Source organism: Vulpes lagopus, chromosome 5, assembly GCF_018345385.1.
Source record: "Vulpes lagopus strain Blue_001 chromosome 5, ASM1834538v1, whole genome shotgun sequence".
Classification (NCBI taxonomy): domain Eukaryota; kingdom Metazoa; phylum Chordata; class Mammalia; order Carnivora; family Canidae; genus Vulpes; species Vulpes lagopus.
In genome coordinates, this window is record NC_054828.1 from 10,222,208 (window position 1) to 10,237,891 (window position 15,684).

At 55.4% G+C, this 15,684-nt stretch overlaps 1 protein-coding gene across 15 annotated transcripts in view; it reads left to right on the forward strand.

The window, feature by feature from the left end:
- The first annotated feature begins 208 nt into the window (after positions 1-208).
- Positions 209-15,684, forward strand: part of LOC121491223 (casein kinase I) — a 30,674-nt gene continuing 15,198 nt past the window's right edge. For 12 of the 15 annotated variants that reach the window (XR_005987902.1, XM_041755844.1, XM_041755846.1 and 9 more), the window contains exons 1-2: positions 7,479-7,719; positions 11,056-11,143. Coding sequence is in view for 14 of the 15 variants with exons in the window: in XM_041755844.1 (XP_041611778.1) it covers positions 11,068-11,143 (76 nt within the window). In the remaining variant the exon portion in view is untranslated. Of the gene's footprint in view, positions 280-7,478; positions 7,720-8,636; positions 8,658-8,763; positions 9,067-11,055; positions 11,144-15,684 lie in introns of those variants that run through there. The other 3 variants (XM_041755842.1, XM_041755843.1, XM_041755841.1) reach the window with 3 other exon arrangements.

Genomic DNA, 15,684 nt, shown 5'->3' on the forward strand with positions numbered 1-15,684 from the left:
GTAAAAATATTTTTGAGCATGCGTTTTGTATTCAAATGCAAATGTATTTGTTAAAACTTGGGTATAAATGTTCTACTGTGCTAATGTGTGCATTATAAAACATCCATCGAAATGGAACATTTAGAAAGTTAAGATTAAAGACTAAATAAGAATACAAATTCTGATCTTTCTTCCCATACCCCAGTGGATCACTTTGTGAACTTCCTGGGGTGGCCAGCATCTACTTTCGAGACAGTCACTTTGGTGGTCACCAGAATCCCCTGGATGCTTTGGAAGTGGGTAAGTGGATTCATGATGTCCTGAGGAACAAGGGGTACCCTTCAGTGGGGGCCCAGGTATGTAGCCAGGTTCCCGTTGGCACTGAGGGAGACAAAGCTGATTGGGCTGCAGTCTGTAAGGCAGGGTGAGGCCCCAGGGTGGGTCTGGAAGGGTAAATTGGAGTCCTTCATAACCTTTATGAACATTAGATCATATTCACTCTCTTAGCCTCAGGTTCCTACCTGTAAAACAGGTGGGATGATCTCTGGCTCATGAGATTGTTGTAGAACTAAACCAGAACAGGTGAGAGGTGTCTATTGTGGTGCCACATTGTACAATAAATGAGAATTTGCTCATTCTCTCCCTCTTCTTCCCTTCTGCATGCAAAATTCCAAGCTGTTCTGAGCAAAACCAGTGGATAAATCCAATATTTACCTGCTTGAGATTAAAGACCCTGCCTGCCTCCCACCTTCCTCATCAGCTTTCTCCCCACCAAGGAGGGGGGATCCTGGGTGCGCTTTGACCCATCTCCCCACAGGACCCCCCCCTTCAAATGTCTGAGGTTCCTACCATAGTGTTGGCTGAGGCTGTTCCTTCCCACCCTCCAAATCTACATGCAAGCCCCTCCTCCTTCCACCTTCCCCAGGGGCACCTCCCCAGTTTCTCCATGGAAGGGGCCTAGTGGGCAGTCTGCTTCAAAGGAGCCTCAGAGTCTTATCTGGATGCTGTATCCTTGCAACACTCTGCATCAAGTTAAGAACTCCCCAGCGGTGCATTTCACAGAACACCTGGCTGGAGGGAGAGGGGCAGCTCATCACTGCTTGGTGTCCCCACTGATGCCAGGCCACGTAGACCTGTCCTGTGGCTCTCACCATCTAGCAGTTTCTCTCTGGTCCATGGACTCTCTCTTAGTCCATATTTTTTTCTGTACACCCAGCTGGCTGAGGCAGACTGTCAGCTTGAGGCAGGCAGGGCTCAGTGCGGACCTCTCAGGACCCGTGAGGAGTAGGCATCAGGAAGTGTTTGTGGACAGACGTGTGACAGGGTGAGATGATGAATCGCACCAACTATGCTGACTTGGGAAGTGTTGCTGTGGGAATTGGGATTATTAGCCAGGGCAATCATCGTAATTCCCGCAGCCCAGTTAATGAGTGGTTGTGTGTCCTAGAGATGGGATTCCTTGGATTCCCAGAGGATGGAAGGAGCGCATTGTAGAGAGAGTTGGCAGCAGTGCAAACAGTGTGGTTTGTTGAATGGAGGGGCAGTGGGGTGACAGACCAGGTTGAAGGAAGGATGATGCAGACGGGTGGGGGAGTGAGGGGTGGGCAGAGGTGAAGGCAGCAACCCTTGGGTGATGCTGGGTGTTTTCATTGTTCCTGTAACTGTGCCTTTAGTGACAACTCCTCTGGGAGTTGATTCCTCAACGGAGATGGGCAGCATGGGGAATACTGAGAGGGGTTTGCCGGGGTGGAGCGGGGAGGGCCGAGGGCCCACCATGAGCAGGGGTGGAGGGGGTGGGGAGACGCCACAGGGTAAGTGAGGCCTTATGTGAGGGAAGGCTGTCAGGCACCATCTGGCCCAGAGATGGAAAGTGCCAGGCCCTTGCCTCCACCCCTATGACTACAGACCCACAGCAGAATTCGCTCATTGCACAAGTATTTACATGGCACCCATTACCAACTGGACACCCACAGGAGCACCTATAGGAGGATTTCTCCCTCTTGGAGCTTATGTTTAAGGACATTAAAAATAAACAAGTTAATATTTCTTTCCTGTAGGAAGTGCCGTAAAGAAAAGGCCGGGTGATCCAGTAGAAAGAGGCAGAGGGGAAGGGGGCCTGCTTAGGATTGTGCGGTCAGGGCACCCGGTTGGCTCAGTCATGGGACTCTTGATCTCAAGTTGTGAGTGCAAGCCCCATGTTGGGCATGGAGCTTACATTAAAATAATAACAGTAATAATAATAATAAAGATTGTGTGGTCAAAGAAGGCCTTTCTGAGGAGGTGACTTTTGGGTTGTAACTAGAATGCAAGTCATTGTGTTCAAGACATTGAAGGCAGACATTGAAGACTGAGGATCTGGGGGGCAGGCAGAGATCATTCTAGGTAGAAGGAACGGCAAGTGCAAAGGTGCTGAGATTTGATGAAATGAAAGTAAAAATGAAAAAAGATAGTTCCAGGTGAGGTCTGAGAGGCAGGTAGGGGCCAGATCATAGCAGGCCTGGGAAAGAACATGGATTTCACACTAAGGACAGAGAGAGCATTTGGTGTATTTTCAGTAGTCAAGGGATGTGATCTCACAGGTAACAAACCATGGTAGTATCCAAGTATGCCCACCGTGAGAGGTGGCTGGGTTCAGAATATAGTTGGGAGGGGGAGCTGATGGGATGTGCACAAGGTTTTGAATGGGAGCGGCAGAGAAAACCCTTTCCCACTGAGCCCAGATGTGTGTGACCTCAGGGTCTTTCTCAACAGAGTGCCCCAGATGTGGAGTGTACAGGACCTTCCCCATCCAGTCCAGCCCTTATGGATGGGGAGACTGAAGACAGGGCCTTAGAGGTCTCCTTGTCTGGGACCCCGGAGAGGAGGCTGTGGATTCCCTCAGTTCCTGCTGAAATTCACTGGCTGAGCTGGGACTCAGATGTGGGCTTCCTGGCCCCTGGTCCAGGCCTCTTGCTACCCAACCCAGCTCCGTCTCCACTGAAGATGGAGGAGGGAGGAAGTACTGCCGGAGAACGACCAGGCAGGGTGATGTGGTGAGATCACCAGGAGAAGCGTCTAAAGGCAGTGGAGTCTGGAGAGGCCTAGGCCAAGGCCCTCATTGGAGACAGGGCACTGCCCTGCGAGCAGTCAGAGGTGGGTGGAACATCATGGAAGGGTCCAGGGGCAAGCTGCCAAGGTCTCGCTGGGCAGCATTTTCAGGCTGGCAGGCTTGAGGAGGGCCTCTTGGAGCAGAGCGTGTGGTGAGCCATCCACCCTCGGGGGTCCTGGGAGAGAGGCACAAGTAGCAGCTAAGAATAGGAAGACTGAGAGACTTCCTGCAGGGGCATCCTAGAGCCGATGCTGTGGGTGAAGACGGAGAGTGGGCAAGGCCAGTGGCTCACCTGGGCCCACCTCCAACCCAAAGGGGAAGGAGAAGGCAAGGAAAGAAGCCAGAGACCCAGCCTGAGGTTCTAAAAGAAGTCCAATCAGGTGGCCTGGATTCCACTCCATGCCGGCTCCTTGGCACGTTATCAACATCTTCCTCTTACTCAGGACTAAGTTGTTTTTGTACATGATCATCTGCATTATCCCCATTTTATGAATGAGACTCAGAGACTTTAAGGAACTTTGCTAGGGTCACAGTTAAAAAGAGGCAAAGTCAGCATTTGAAGCCGGCTTCTTAAGCACATGGGGCTCCCGTCTTGGGCTCTCTTTGTGACTTTGAGCAAGCAAGGCTCCCTGAGTCTCAGACTCTACCTGTAAAATGATGGGGCCTACATAAATGAACCCCTCAGGCCACTGTGGCTCTTGATGGGGGCCTTGATATTGCTTCTCTTGGACTGGGGCTCAGGAGCCTGAAAGAGGGGCTGCAGACTCGTTCTGGAACTGTGTTCTCCCCCAGCCTGGGAGAGTGGTTAGGGGTGTGGGCTCAGCTAGGCCACTCCTCTCCGCTGCCTCTGCTGAGGGTGGATGTGAGGGTAGGATGAGTCAGTGCAGATAACATGTCTTGTAGAGGGCCTGCACACAGTAGGCACTCAATAAATGTAGCTCTTGATGTTTTGTCAGAGAGAGCGAAGGCCGTCTCTTCGCAGACCATTCATTCACTCATTCAGCAAATATTCATTAACCCCTCCTATGTGCCAGACATGGTTCTTGACTCTGGTGACCAGTGGTGTCCCCCAAATAGTACCTCCCCAAAATAGCAGTGCCCCTCAAATAGCAGTGGTATCCCCAGAATAGCAGCTTATATTCTAGTAGGGGGCTCAGACAAAAAAAAATTCAAATAAGTACCATGTAGAATATGTTATATAGAGATAAGTGCCAGGAAAAAATGAAGCAGTGAGGGTGGGTTGAGGGGAGGGGGAGGCAGTGCCCTAGTCGGGTTAGGATCTTAAAACAGGAAGACCAGAAGGCCTCCCTGTGAAGGGGATAAGAGCCAAGACCTCAGAGAGGGGAGGGAATGAGCCATGCAGAATATCTGAGGGAAAAGCATCCCAGGCAACCGGGACTGCCAGGGCTAAGACCTCGGAACAGATTGTGTAGGGCCATTTGAAGGACCATCCTGATATTTAGTAAATCCAGGGTGGGGTGCCCACAGTCAAGACTCAGACTGCAGATCCCTTTGGGAGGATCAAAAGCTTCCTTCCCATTGCTGATTGCTTCTGCATTATCATCCTGTGGGCTGGCAGTTGCAGGGCTGTCCTTGAGATCCCCAGCCCAGTGCTCCGGGGGTATGGGAGGGGGGAGAGGGAGTGGTATGCCAAGAAACAAAAACAAAGTGTTAGATTGGAAGGGTGCCGGGGAGTCTCTTCTGACCTAGTGCAGAGCAGCTAAACTCTGGGGTGGGACCCATGTGAGCTGGGACTCCACTGACACCTAATGTTCCAGGCTGATTGCATCTTCAGGGTGAGTGAGTGGGTGTGCAGGGAGCGGAATTGGGATGAGCTCAAGCTGGCCACACCCTTGGGCCTTAAAGTTGAGAGTTAAGTCCTGGGAGGAATCCTTGAGAACCTAGAATGAAGAGAGCAGTCAGGCCCAGAGGCTGCTAGAACCCCATAAGATTTCTTTCCCTTTGGAATACCTCTATTCCTCTGTTGGGTTTTGTGTCATGTCTCAGTTTCTTGTAAGAGCTGAGCTGCAAAGCTTTTTAGAAGTCCCTGGTTGCGAGGTGGGGTGGGGGAGAACATTGGTCTTCTAGGGGAGTAGGAAAGAGAACTAGGCCCACAGTAGAGGTAATCAGGGGAAGGATGTGGGGAAGGATGTCACTCTATGTTCAGTGTAGGGGCTGGGGTGGGAGTGTGACAAGATTGGGGCAAGGAAGCTGGGACTTTGTGATGGTTAATGTGTGTCCTTAGGCAAGCACTGTTGAGAGCCTCAGATGCCCTCTCTGTAAACCAGGGAAAGAATAGAGTAGGATTTAATCTGTTGTTTCAGAGGTTAACCACCTCCCCCAGGGCCAGGTGCTTAGTAGATGCCTGAACAGTGCCAGTCCCTTCCTGGAGAGGGAGGCCATAATTGGGCAGCAGGGCTCAGGTTGGAGGGTGGAGTGGTGAGGATGGAGGACCCAGGGGTACATTCCACACCTGCTCAGTAATGCCAGGGTCCCTCTGCCTGGGGCCCCAGGCTTGGGCACCTTGTTTCACCTTAGCCCAAGTGGGGTTGATGACAATGCAAGCAGAGCCTCGGGATTCGGGGTTGGTAAGATTGGGATGAAAAAAGGTAACAAAGGGCAGGGCATTGGGGGTAGCTGACTTCTAGGACTGGGGCATACTTGGGGGCCTCAAGGGGATGAAGGAAATCATAAAAATGGGTACAACAAGCTCAAGGAACAAAGTAGGTAGCTACTGCCCAGGCCAGCTGAGTGTGGGAGGAACCCAGTGTGAGTTTGGACTCAGAGTTACCCTCTCTCCCAGGGCTTCAAGAGAAGTAGGGAATATGGACCTGTAATAGGAAATCAGCACATTTATTTATTTAAATATTTTATTTATTCATTCATGAAAGACACAAAGAGAGAGGCAGAGGGAGAAGCAGGCTCCATGCAGGGAGCCTGATGGAGGACTCCATCCCGGAACCTCAGGATTACACCCTGAGTCAAAGGCAGACGCTCAACCGCTGAGCCACCCGGGGCCCCTGGAAATCGGCACATTTAAAACAGTGGTTATCAATTAACAAAACAATATAAATAACAAAAAAAATCACTATGCAGGTCCAGCAAAGCCAACCACCTTGCCTGGTGACCCCCTGTTCTGGCAAAGGGGACATGTTGGCCATGTCTTGGCCCAGGCCAGCTCTGTATCTTGCTGTGCTGTGTGGTCCTGGGCAAACTCCTCCCCTCCTTGGACCACAGATTCCTGGTCTGGGATAGAAGAACCTGATTTGTGGGGCTCCCACCAGTTTGGACAGTGTGTGACTAAGTCCCTCAGGCTCGAGGGAAGATGTGGTTATTATGGAAGCGACTCTTCCCGGGAACCATGCTTCCGGGATTGGATGCAGTGCACTCTGGCGTTTTGTGGGTTCACAATCACAACTGTGTGTGTGTGTGAAGGGATGTGTGTCATCATTTGGAGCTTTGCATGGTGCAGTGTCAATACCATCGTTTTAATAACTTTGCCCTGGAACCTTTCATTGGCTACCCTGGAAGCTGGTGAGAAGCCTTAATTAATTCTCCCAGTGACTTGGGGAGCAAGGGGTCTTCTTCCTAATTGTGGAAACCCAAGCCTAGAGGTGGGAGGTGCCTCAGGCATCCGGGTACCACTGGGAACCCTGACCCAAGAGCTAGTTTCAGGGCAGTGGGGGGGGGGCGGGGCGGGTTGTGTTTCCTCATTAAACCCATGAGACCAGGATCAGGGTTGGTGCCATTAATCTGAGCTGCTGGAAGAGCTGGGAGGGTCCTTTCCACCGGGGTAGGGTAGTGGTGAGGGTAGCTGAGCTCTGGCCACCCCCCTGGGTCTTTTGTCAACGTCACTCTATCTCCTGCTGTCCTGTCAAATCATTGACCCCCGAACCAACCTGGCCTGTGTTCTCTGCAGTATTCAGAGTCCTCCCCGCCAACATTATCCTTTTGCAGTGGCCTGGGGCGGGGGGGGGGGGGGGGGGGGGGGGGGGAGGGGGTTGAGAGGAGAGAGAACAGGGGGAAGAGGAGGCTTTGGGTCTAGAAAATCCCAGCTATGTGTGCACCCGCCTCCTCCCCACCCCCACCCGGCTTTTTTCCACCTGTGCCCCAGACTGGATCGGGGTGTGGGTGGCTGTGTGTTTCCCGGCCCCACACGTAAGACCGCGTTCCTGCCACGCGCTCCTCGCCAGGCTTGGGGGAACTGTGTTTCCCGGCTGCGCCCCCTTCCCCCCCCCCCGCCAGCGTCCCCGGGAGCCGAAGGCGCGGGCCCTTTAAATCCTCCGGGGCGGCGGCGGCGGGCCGGGGATGACATCAGCGGTCGGGCCCGGGGCTCAATGGGAGCCGGCGGGGGCGCGCCGGGCGGGAGCGCGCGAGCCGGCGGCGGGGGCGGGCGGGCAGGAGGGCCCGGAGGAGGGAGGCGGCGGCGGCGGCGGCGGCGGCGGCGGCGGCGAGAACCCAGAGCCAGAGCCCGGCCGGGGCCGAGCGGAGCGGAGCGCGGCGGCGGCGGCGGCGGCGGCGGCGGCGGCTGGGCCGGGAGAGGCTGGCGCGCCGGGTGGCTCCGCGAATCCTCCGGCATCCGCCCCGGCGGGCCGCCCCCGCCCGCGGCAGCCCCCCGAGCAGCGGCCCGGCACCGGCGCCTTCCCGGCGGGGTAAATATTGGGGGGCCGCGGGCCCGCGGAGGGGCGCAAACCCGGGGGGAAATGGGGCTCCCTCCGCCTCTTTGTTTTTGCGCGAGAGAGAGGGAGGGGAGGGGACGGGAGGGGAGGGGGGGCGGACACACGCGCGTTCGCACTCGGGGACGGGGGTGGGGGGGCGGCCCGGGCGCCGCCCGCTCGGCCCGGCGAGGACAAAGGCGCGGCTGGGGACGAGGAGGAGGAGGGTGACTATTATTTCGCTGGCGTACCCGGGGGAGCCCCCCCACCCCAGCCCGGCCCGCCTCCCCTCCCCCGGCTCGACCCTTCCAGGCCCCAGCCGGCCGCGAGGCCCCCCGCCCCCCGGGGCCGTCACTGGGGGACGCTGGGGGAGGGGGCTCCGGGGCTGGGGCGCTGGGGGCCCCGAGACTGTGGATACTGTTGATTCCGGCTTCTCGGCGGAACCCTCGCCGGACCGTCGGCAGCGCCAACCCCCCTTCTCTCTCCCGGCTCGGGGCTCCCGACCTGGGGGTCAGCGCGGCTGCTCCCGCGTGTGGGATGGGGGCGCTCGGGGGCGCGTGGGGGCCCTGCGGTGACGGGGTGTGTGGTCACCCAGCCGCCGAATCTGTTTTCCTTTGTGGAGAGAAAGAAAGGGGTGGGGGTTATTTATCAGATCGGATTCTCCCGTTTCTGCCCGTGAGAAATCCGTGTTTTGCAAGTCTCTGTGGAACCTGAAACTCTGTGTCCGGGTTATCGCTGGAGAGAGGATTCCCGAGCTCCTCTGCACGCCCCAACTCAGAGTGGGGTGAGCCCCCTCCCCGACTTCGCCCTCAGTTCTCTTGCATAGGCGCTTCCCAGCACAGTCTCCGCGAGAAGAAAGATTTGGGGCGAAGGGAAGACCCAGTGTGTCTGAAGTTGCCTGGGTTTGGGGCTCCCTTGCCTTCCCCATCTAGAAGGTGCCTCCAATTTTTATTTTAATGGTCCACTGACAGGGGCCCCGGCTGTGGGGTGGGGGGTGTCAGAGAGTAAGAAAACTGCCCATGTGCTCTGTTGCTTGGTAGTTTGTGTAATTTTTTTAAGCAGCTGAAACTCCGGATTTGCGTCTTCCTTTTTTTTTTTTTTTCTACTTCGTTTATTCCACCCTCACCCCACCCCCCATGGGAGAAGCGGCAGAGGACTGGGAAGCTTCTCCTTACTTGATCCTTTCTCCTCTCCTCTGGGAGGCTTTTTAGGGGACAGTGCTGGGACAGTGGAGGCGCTCCCTGGGGGCCCTGGCCCCGGGGGCTGGGTGGCTAGCGCCCAGCAGTGGTTTCCGGTGGGGCTGGTTGTTTGCACCCTCTTCTCCCCTTCCCTGCCCACAGCCCGGTGAGTGGGGAGGGGCTGGGGGGTCATGTGCGGTGTATTTATGTAAGACACCCAGACGGAGGGCGCGGGTATTTATATAACCCGGCGTGGGTATTTATGTAATATAGGATGCGGGTATATTTATGTTCCTTTCCTAACCTGCGGCTTCCCCGGCTGCCATGTGTGGTCTCTGGATTGGCGTTGGCGGAACACGGGCTGAGGGGGGAGGCAGTGTTTGTGTATGTGCACACCCGTGACACCCCCCTTCCCCCCTCCTGCTGTGGGGCTCATGGCGTGTGTCTGCTTTTCTGTCTTCCTTGGGAGTGTACACACAGGTCGGTGGATATGTGAAATGTGTGGCATGTGAGTTTTCTGCAGATGTGGAGTGTGTTCTGCTGACAGCCACAGCCGAGGCACCTCGGCCGGGGCGGCCAGGCTTGTGGGCAGAGGCCCTTGGTTGAGAGCGAGAGTCGGGCTGGCACGGGGCGGGGAGGCTACTTCCTTGTGGCCCACAGCAAAGGGCTGGTGGTAGCTCTCTGGGACTTAGGTGCTGGGGGCTCCATGTGTCTCCTGGGCTGGAGCTGTTGGCTTCTCGCCTCTGCTGGGGCAGAGAGCACCAGCCTGGCCATCTGTGAGCTAAGTCTCTCCCATCTCCCCTCCCAGGTGGGTCCGGCTTTGGGGATGGCATTTGGCATGGGGATGGGGCAGGGTGCTGTGCCCAGCACATCTGCTTTTCCATCTTCCCGCTTAGCTTCCCAGCCCTGGCAGGAAATAAGTCCTGTTTGTGTCAGGTGGGACGGCAGGAATGCTGTCTGGGTCCTAGGTGAGGACACTCTGCCACCAGCGTGCTGTCAGGGAGTGTGGGGCAGGTGATCTTGGGACCTCGCTAGGCCTGAGTTACCGGTCTGCAGAGGGAGGTCCCTCTTGTAAACACTCTGAGATCTTAGGGGTCCCCCATCTTTCTCCGTTTCATGGTCCATCGTCCCCCATCCTCTAACTGTAGAAACCACCTCCTGGCCTTTGAGTTTCCTTTTCTGCTGACCAGGACCTCAGAGGGCAGAGGGTCTCTACCAGAGTGGCCCCTGATGTTGCATGAGCTTGGGCCCCCAGGGTGAGGCACAGGAAGGAGGGAAGCCGCGGAGACCCTTCCTTAGACCTCTCGCACCCCAGAGGCTGGTGACTGAAAACCTGGCCTTGGTCCCTTTGCTTGCTCTGTGGGGCCCTCTCAGGAGATCCTCCTTCTAGTGAAGGAAGCCAACCCCAAACTGTTCAGAGAGGCCTGTGTGGGGTGCTTGGTGTCGTGAGGTCAAGAGAGGGAGCCGACTGAATGTTTTGGGGGCCCCCTTTCCTGCCTGCCCCCTGAGTTGAGAGGAGGCCTGTCTCCTGCAGGGCACACTGCAAGCTGGCAACTTCTAGCCTCTGGAAAGACGGGGCCAGGCTGTGGAGGCCTGGTGTCCAATTCTTGTTATTAGAAGCATGGGGGTTTGGGGGTGGTGGTGGGGGACTCTGTCATTGCCGAGTCCTAAAGGAGCTGAGGAACTCCTTTGGGACCCTCCATTCAATATGTCCTCCTATCTCTGGAGGCTTAGAACCTGCTGGTGGTTGCCATGGTAGCACCCCCAGAAAGATGAACTCCTGCATCCCTCTCCCTCCCCATCACCTCCTTTGTCTGATTTTCCTGGCCCATTGTGCCTGGCCCACCCCTGAGGGGCTTCTGTTGGTGGGTCCCCAAACAAGTGTCCCCCAAGGAGATGCTCGCTGGGCTCTTTCCTCTAGGGCATAAGATCCAATTCCACCCTCTGCCTGGCTACACTGACACATTCTCAGCCTTGCCTCCCTATATCTCACCTGTGGAGGCCATCGGGCCACCTGGCACCTGGATGCCCTCGGGGAAATGTTGGCCTTCCAAGTTCCTTGCCTCTTTCCCTGGCCTTTGAGGGGAGTCCACTGGGCCAGGCTCCCTTCCCTGCTCCCCGCTTCCCTGACCCCTGTGTCTGCTTCTCTCTGCAGTGAGAGTGAGTCATGGAGCTGCGTGTGGGAAACAAGTACCGCCTGGGACGGAAGATCGGGAGTGGGTCTTTTGGAGACATCTACTTGGGTAAGTATCCCTGACTCCAGCCTAGTGGCTCTGGGGCCCCCGGGGCGATGCCAGGGACAAGGAGGGGTAAATGTGTCAGGACTTCTGGCTCTGAAACCAGAACTTGGCTCCAGGCCTCCAGTGGCACGGTTTGGTCATTTTGTCCCCAGGGCCATGCTAGGTCGGGAGAGAAGCAGCAGGTTGGGGGTGAGGCAGGCTGGGGGGGGGGGGTAGGGAGGTTCCCCACTGGCTGCAGGCTGGACAGACGAGAGTATTTATAGCTCTGGTTTCTAGCTGATGATGACCTGGGTCTCCAGCTGGGCGTGGGAAAGCCCAGGCTAGGGTAGCGCCCCTGTTTCTTGCCTCCAGGGGGGAAGGATGGTGGTAGATAGAAGAGGCTTGGGCCACCACTCGCTCCCAGCTGGGCGCCCTCCCTCTGCTCTGGCCCCCTGGAATTCAGCCCAGGCAGGCTTCGGAATGACGATGACGCAGGCTCTCCCACTAACCTCTGGGTAGGGGTGGGGGCAGGGGTCTGGTCGGCGTTTTCAGGATCTTTCTTTCCGGATGTGCTTCCTGTTGAAAGTCTGAATTTGCTCTTGTGTTGTCATTTTAAACAAAACGCTGACTTCTCACCCTGTCCCTCGACCTGACAGAAAAGAGGCCTCCTGCCTTCAAATGCTGCCTTCTCAGCTGCCCAAGGGCATATGCTTGGTCAGGAGTCAGCCCTTCCCTTGCAGTTGTCGGTCTGGGAGGAGCTGCTGTGTGGGTAATCATGAATGGAAGCTGTTAGAGCAGGGTATCCAGTCCCTGGGGTTTATCCTCATTCCCATCTCTTTGCCTCTTTTTCCCTACTTGGAAAAGCAAAGTAAATCATTTCTGTCCGGGGCACAGAAAGGCAACAAAGCAGTGTGCTGTGTTTGTTGGTTCTGGACTTGGGGGTGGGGGCGGTTTCTCTTACCTAGTGGTTAGGGCCTCTACCCACTTGGGGTATGAACTCTGCTTCTCAGTGAGCTACCCCTTCCCCATCAGAGGCGACAGGTAAGGGACATTCTCTGAGCACGCAGTGGGTGCTGGGCAGGGTCCTTTTCGAATGTGGTCGCCCTGCAGAGCAGCCTATAGAGATGGAGCCATTACTGTCCTTTCTGCGCACAATCAGGAAGCAGTTGTGTGTGGTCAAGTTGGCTGCCCATTGTCTTTCTCTTGAACATTAGAAAAGGCAGCCTTTATACTCACAAGTGAGAGGGTGTGATAGAACATGGGAGGGAGACGTCAGACAGAACTGGGTTCCAGACCTGGTTTTGTGCCGCTGTGGGAAAGTCATGTGACTGCTCTGTGCCTCAGTGTCCCCACATGGAAAGTTTGTGTGATGATGAGGCCTGGCTGACCAAGGGCAAAAGTCACGGAGAAGCAGCTTTTGGCACAGATACACATCTGCTTGTAGGGACCATCCAACCTAGGGCCTTCATTTTGCAGAAGGGAACAGAGGCCCCGAGAGGGGAGGAGAGGCTAACATCATTGAGAAAGCTGGTGTCCCTGGTCCATGTGGTGGGACCTCCCTGGGAGCTTCCACGGAGGTCCTGGGGGACTTCCTGTTTATCTAGTTCATTAAAAAAAAAAAAAAAAAAAAAAAAAAAAAAAACCGTCTAGATTTACTACTCTTTGTGCAGGCTTTGGAGTAAGTTCTACCAAGATTCGGGTGTCGGCATTTCTTCCATTAGCTGTATTATGCCCAAAGGTGATGACCTCCACCAGTCTTGGCTTCCCCATCGATAAAATGGGGTCATGAGGCCTGCAAGGTGGTGAGAAGTAATGAGATCACAGTGTTCACAACACCTGCACATGCTCGGCCCAGCTGTGGTAGCGCTCCACAACCCTCAGTGTTTTGGGATTTGCTATTGTCGGAGGATTTGGGTTTTCTTGGGCCTGAGTGGGGGAGGGAGCTGGTTCTGCCCTGAGAGCAGGTCCCCTGTCCAGCCTTTGCTGGGTGCTCAGGCCAAGTGTGTGTGTGTGTGTGTGTGTGTGTGTCCCCGTGATGCTGTGTCCTGCCAGCTCCTTCCTGGGCTCCCTTCTTACCGCTGTGGGGACAGCAGTGATTGTAGGGCCTCCCCAGCTGGCCTCGCTGGCTCCCTTTGTTCAAAGCTCTGGCCACATTCTTGTCACTGACGCCAGTGCCAGGGCCCGACTCCAGATGGCCTCCGCAGGTGGGGCTGGGCGCGGCCTCCAGGCCCTGCTTTCCAGGATCAACCAAGGCAAGCCCTCTGTGGATGTGGCTCCAAGGCCCACAGCTTTTCTGGAGGTCCCGCCTCCTCTCCTCTTAGCGTCCTAAGAGGACAACCAGGAGAGTGGGGCTGGCTTTGTGAGGGCCTCGGGTCAGCTGCACAGGGTCTAGAAGTGGCCGAGACCGTGTCCACTCTACCCCCACTGGCCCTGTGCCCCTGAGAGCTCCCTATTCTTAGTCTCCATTTCTCAGTCTAAATGGCAGGGGGTTGAAGGGGTGCTGTGTTCTGCACCTCCAGTCCAGACAGGTCCCTGATTACATGTGTCTGTGTTGGTGTCTAAATGAGCCCCCATGTGACGGTGGTCACCCCTCTCCCCACCCAGGACTTCCCCAGGCCCCAGATCCCAGGCTGGCTCTCTCTAGGCCCTGTGCCGTGTCCCAGTTTGTTTTCCAGACTGCCCTCTCCTCCCACCCTGGGAGCCATTGTACCCTACCTGCTGGGTTACCTCTACTGCCCCTGCTCTGGTACTTTGCACTTAGGGTCACCCTTTGTTGCCCCCACAGAGGGTGAGCTGATCTCATCCAGGGCAGGGCTGGTTCAGCCGCTCTGGGCCATAGTATGTGTCTGTTGATTGAATGAATGAGATGCTAGACAAATCCCAGCTCTGCCCCTGCAGACCTGTGACCTTGGGCCAGTTATTAACCTTTTCTGAGCCTTAGTAGTGGGAGTTAAGGGAGAAGGCTGGTGGCTTTCTGACAGAACTTAGAGGCAGCGGAGGGGCCTTGTGGTGGTGGGAGCCTGTGGGGGCAGCCAGCCGTGGGCCACCCAGCTGTGGCAGCTTTCCAGCACTCTGCAGAGACCAGAAGGCTTTACCTAAGAGCGAGGCTCCTGCCCTGGGGAAGTTAGCACAGAATATAGTCTCTGACCTTTGGTGTTTCAGTTTCTATATGTGTCAACTAGAGATATAAACAGTAGTCCTTGCAGGATGGCGGGGGAGTGCCAGGGGATAAAGGGCTCCCAACACCCCGCCCCTCCCCATCTCAGGGAAGATGTTCTCTTGGGCACCTCTCCTCTCTGCGTGCATCCTCTGAATCATAAGTGCTGGAGGTCCTGTTTTCAGAGGGGTCACCATCAATCAGCTCTTCTCTGGACAGTACTCCTGGGTCTCCCTCGCCCCTCACGTCCTCTCCAGTCCTCTCCTAATGCCAGTGGGTCTGAACAGGGGCAGGGTTTGGGGGCAGGTTTGTCCCACAGGAGACATTCGATGAGGTCTGGGAACATTGTTGATCGTTTAAACTCAGAGAAGAGGGAGCTACCATTGGCAGCTAGTGGGTAGAAGTCAGAGATGCTGCTAAACATCCTACAACACACAGGACGAGCTTCGGATTCCAGTAGTGCAGAGGCTGAGAATCCCTGCAACAAGGCATCCATACCCAGCCCATGGAGTCTCAGGCTCACAGCCAAGACCTCAGCTTGGTATTTGAGACCCTTCTGAGCTCTCCTTTGCTCCCCTCTTGTGCCATCTTCTTCAGCTCCTTCCAGCTCTAGCTGCACCAAACCACTCAGGGTTCACTGCACCCCACTCCCGTTGGACCTTTTCGTGTGCTGTGACCTCTCTCTGGTACAGTGCTGCTCACATATCTGGAGCCTGTGCAGCCTTTTCTCCCACTGACCTGCGTGTGGTTGGGACACGGGCTCATGTCTGAAGCCCAGGGCCCACTACTTACTGAACCCAACTTTCGTTGAGCACTGATTATGTGCCAGACCCTGTGCTAAGCCTGGTGACACCTCAGAACAACCTCTCCCATACCACGTCCCACTGCCCCTCAGAAATGTGTGTGCTCTCCCCACTGATAAGTGTCAACGTGCCAGAACATTTTACAGTTGGCAAAGTACTTTTTCTCCAGTTGCTCACTGGAGTTGGTAATCTCTTTTCTTTGTAATTTTAATTTTATTTTACGGGGTTCAAAAATGAAAACACAAAACGAGAAACCAAAACACAAAAACACACTGAGTGTAAGAAATCAGTTGCAAAAAGATCACATATTGTATAATTTCCATCTAAGTGAAATGTCTGGAATAGACAGACCCATCGAGATGGTAGATGAGTGGATGTTGAGCGAATCCTGAGGGGTTTGGAGGTGGTGAGAATAGTCTAAAATTGGTGGTGGTATTGGTTACACAGCTTTGTGAATGAATATACTAAATACCACTGAACTATACACTTTAAAGAAGTAATTGTGTGCTATGTGAATTATATCCCAGGAAAGGTGTTGGGAAAAGTGGCAGTTGTATAACCTGGAGTCCAGTAAATGGTCCTCCCCTCCAGGGTTAGGGGTCTGA